The sequence below is a fragment of the Mandrillus leucophaeus genome, unplaced genomic scaffold, assembly GCF_000951045.1.
Source record: "Mandrillus leucophaeus isolate KB7577 unplaced genomic scaffold, Mleu.le_1.0 Scaffold70, whole genome shotgun sequence".
Lineage (NCBI taxonomy): Eukaryota > Metazoa > Chordata > Mammalia > Primates > Cercopithecidae > Mandrillus > Mandrillus leucophaeus.
In genome coordinates, this window is record NW_012107586.1 from 3395657 (window position 1) to 3399812 (window position 4156).

A 4156-nucleotide genomic window follows, 5' to 3' on the forward strand; every position below is an offset into this window, starting at 1 on the left:
AAAAAAAAAAAAAAAAAAAAAATCGGGGAAGGAATATGGCTATATGTAAACCAGAAATTTAAAATGTTCATAAACTTTAATTTAGTAATTTACTTCTGGAGAATACAAAAGAAGAAATTCTAAAATATAGAAAACGAACGCGTGAGCCAAGAGCACATGCCACTGCACTCCAGCCTGGGTGACAGACAGACCTCGCCTTAAAAAAAAAAAAAAAAAAAAACACCTCTGTGTTTGGCTAGGTACAGTGGCTCAGACCTGTAATCCCAATACTTTGGGAGGCAGAGATGGGTGGATCCCTTAAGGCCAAGAATTCCAGACTGGCCTAGCCAACATGGTGAAACCACATCTCTACTGAAAATACAAAAATTAGCCAGGCATAGTGGCTCATGCCTGCAATCCCAGCTACTCAGGTGGCTGAGGCATGAGAATCGCTTTAGCCCAGGAGGTGGAGGAAGTTGCAGTGAGCTGAGATTGTGTCACTGCACTCCAGTCTGGGTGACAGAGCGAGACTGTCTCAAAAAAATTAAAAAATGAAATAAAATAAGGAAAATGCTATAAGCATACAGTTTCCCAACTTATTATCATAGTGAAAAATTACAAACAACTTAGACAAATACTCAATGTTAGCTAAAAATTAAATAGGATATTCATTTGAGTCAATATTGTACAGGCATTAAAAATAAGCTTATAAATAACTACTCTTCAACAAACAGGATAACCTGGGTGTGGCAGTGTGTGCCTCTAGTCCCAGTCATTTGGAAGCCTGAGACAGGAAAATCCCTTGAGCCCAGGAGTTTGAAGCCAGCCTGGGCAACACAGTGAGACTCTGTCTCTAGAACAAAAAAAAAAACAAATGAAATAAAAACTATACTTATGACTTTTAAAAAAGCATACATGGAGGTGAGAATAACAAAGAAATATGTCAAAGTGTTGATAGTAATTGTGTTAGGATGGTAGGATCCTGGATAATCAAAATTTGAGGGGAAAAAGCAATTATTTAAGGGAGAAAAAAGGGTTAAAAAAAAAAAAGAGTTCAATGTGCCCTAATTAACATCACCAATTCAACAGTTTTCAGTGAGCAACAACCATTTTTAGTATTTAACTATAAAGATGATAGTTATTCAGTGTAACTAAAGGTAATTTTTTTTTTTCCCCGAGATGGAGTTTTGCTCTTGTTGCCCAGGCTGAAGTACAATGGCACAATCTTGGTTCACTGCAACCTCTGCCTCCCAGGTTCAGGCGATACTCCTGCCTCAGCCTCCCAAGTAGCTGGGATTACAGGCATGTGTGTCACCACACCTGGCAAAAGTTTTGCATTTTTAGTAGAGACGGGGTTTCACCATGTTGGTAAGGCTGGTCTCGAACTCCTGACCTCAGGTGATCCACCTGCCCCAGCTTCCCAAAGTGCTGGGATTACAGGCGTGAGTCACCACGCCTGGCCAACTAAAGGTAATTTAATACACACATGCCTTTACTGAGTTCTTACCTAACATGCATACAAAGTGGTCAGGATGTATTCCTGTTTTTTTCTGTTGTTGTTTTGAATCTTGCATGTGAAAAATGAACAGCAAATGACAAGAGAAAATGAGACCATGTAATGGCTAGTGCAAGGGCCAAAATGAACCTGCAATGGACACTGAAAGTGGGGCCTTTGAAGTAAAGAGCAGGAGGAGTGACACTGAATCTGACCAACTGTCCTCAGGGATGAAAACAATTACCTCAGCATTTCTTTTCAGTTCCTCAGCTTCAGCTTCTGTGTACTCCATATCAAAAACATCCTCAGTTCCAGAGTCCTCGTCAGAACCCAATGCATCCACAAAGGAGTTGTTAAACTCTGAAGAATACAAAGACAAAATCTTATAAAAGTTCTTGGAATAGACTGGACATGGTGGCTCAGGCCTGTAATCCCAGCACTTTGGGAGGCCGAGACAGGTGGATCACCTGAGGTCAGGAGTTTGAGACCAGCCTGACCAACATGGTGAAACCCCGTCTCTACTAAAAATACAAAAAAAAAAAAAATTAGCTGGGAGCGGTGGCTAATGCCTGTAATCCCAGCTACTTGGGAGGCTGAGGCAGGAGACTCTCTTGAACCCGGGAGGCAGAGGTTGCAGTGACCTGAGATTGCACCATTGCACTCCAGCCTGAGCAACAAGAGCAAAACTCTGTCTCAAAAAAAAAAAAAAAAAAAATTCTTGGAATAGACATAAGAGATATAATTAGAAAGATAAAACAGCTTGAGGTACACATTTTATCATTCTAAGAAAACATAAAACATAAGAGGGTCCAACACGCTCAGCCCACCGTGGGGAACACGGGAGACATGTGTATCTGTAAAACAAACGCTCTTTTTCTTTTAAATATATTTATATGATAAAGGGATCTAACCCTCATAAGAAAGGCATAAAATTAGAAAAGAATATAATTTTACATATAATCCAATTTCACTAAATTCTATATATGTTAGATTTCAAGTACTTGGTGTCATTAGCAAACATAAATTATCCTCACAGAAAAAGGATTATAAAAAGGTCAATGTTCTTTTTTTCTTTGTATTAAATCATCTCTTGGCCGGGTGTGGTGGCTTATGCCTGTAATCTCAGCACTTTGGGGGACCGAGGTAGGTCGATCAAGAGGTCAAGAGATCAAGACCATCCTGGCCAATATGGTAAAACTCCTTCTTTACTAAAAATACAACAATCAGTTGGGTGTGGTGGCACACGCCAGTAGTCCCAGCTACTCAGGAAGCTGAGGCAGGAGAATCACTTGAACCTGGGAGGTGGAGGTTGCCGTGAGCCGAGATTGTGCCACTGCACTCCAGCCTGGCAACAGAGCGAGACTGTTTCAAAAAAAAAAAAAAAAAGTTCATTTCTTGAAATGTACCAAAAAAGCTAAAGAAAATTCAACCTTTAACTCTTAAATTTCACCTAAGATATACTAAATAAATATAAGATCTATATATTTTTTAACAATATGTGTCCATTGGAAGCATCCATCTTTACTAAGGGTGTTAAATAATCCCAGGAGTATTTGCACATAAATAGTTATTTGCTTTAATATATAATTAGCTCCACTAAAATCACAGTATAGTGTGACTTACAATCACATGAATATCTAAGAATGAGGCTGGGCATGGTGGCTCACACCTGTAATCCCAGCACTTTGGGAGGCCGAGGCGGGAGGATCACCTGAGGTCAGGAGTTGGAGACCAGCCTGACCAAAATGGTAAATTCCACCTCTACTAAAAATACAAAATTAGCTGGGCATGGTGGCTCATGCCTGTAATCCCAGCTACTTGGGAGGCTGAGGCAGGAGAATCACTTGAACTTGGGAGGCAGAGGTTGCAGTGAGCTGAGATTACGCTACTGCACTCCAGCCTGGGCAACAAGAGAGAAACTCCGTCTCAAAAGAAAGAAAAAGAAAAAAGAAAATCTAAGAATGCAAAGAATAGGAAAAGAGAATATAACATCAAAATTCTAAGTTGGAAATACATGTGTGACTGACTCAGCAGACCTAAGAAAGCCAAAGCCATACCCCAAGCCCGCAACGGAAAAGTTGAAAACTAATCTAATTTACATCACTGAATGTTCAAAAACACAAGAAGACATGGAAGAACCAGGCCAGGCATGGTGGCTCACACCTCTAATCCTAGGACTTTGGGAGGCCGAGGCTGGTGGGTGAACTGCCTGAGATCAGGAGTTCGAGACCAGCCTGGGCAACACGCCAAAACTCCATCTCTGCTAAAATCAAACACAAAAAATTAGCTGGAACCCGGGCACGGTGGCTCACGCCTGCAATCCCAGCACTTTGGGAGGCCAACGCAGGTGGATCACCTGAGGTCAAGAGTTCGACACTTGCCTGGCCAACATGGTGAAACCCCATCTCTACTAAAAATACAAAATTTAGCTGGATGTGCTGGTGGGTGCCTTTAATCCCAGCTACTCGGGAAGCTGAGGCAGCAGAACTGCTTGAACCTGGGATGTGGAGGTTGCAGTGAGCCAAGATCATGCCATTGCACTCCAGCCTGGGCAACAGGAATGAAACTTTGTCTCAAAAAAAAAAAAAAAAGGCCGGGCGCGGTGGCTCACGCCTGTAATCCCAGCACTTTGGGAGGCTGAGATGGGCGGATCACGAGATCAGGAGATCGAGACCATCCTGA

At 41.8% G+C, this 4156-nt stretch overlaps 1 protein-coding gene across 1 annotated transcript in view; it reads right to left on the bottom strand.

Annotated features, from left to right (window-relative positions):
- USP37 (ubiquitin specific peptidase 37) overlaps positions 1 to 4156 on the bottom strand; it is a 126383-nt gene that overhangs the window by 7762 nt on the left and 114465 nt on the right. The window contains exon 20 of the mRNA XM_011964598.1: positions 1719 to 1834. Within this exon, the coding sequence (XP_011819988.1) occupies positions 1719 to 1834 (116 nt within the window). The remainder of the gene's footprint in view (positions 1 to 1718; positions 1835 to 4156) is intronic.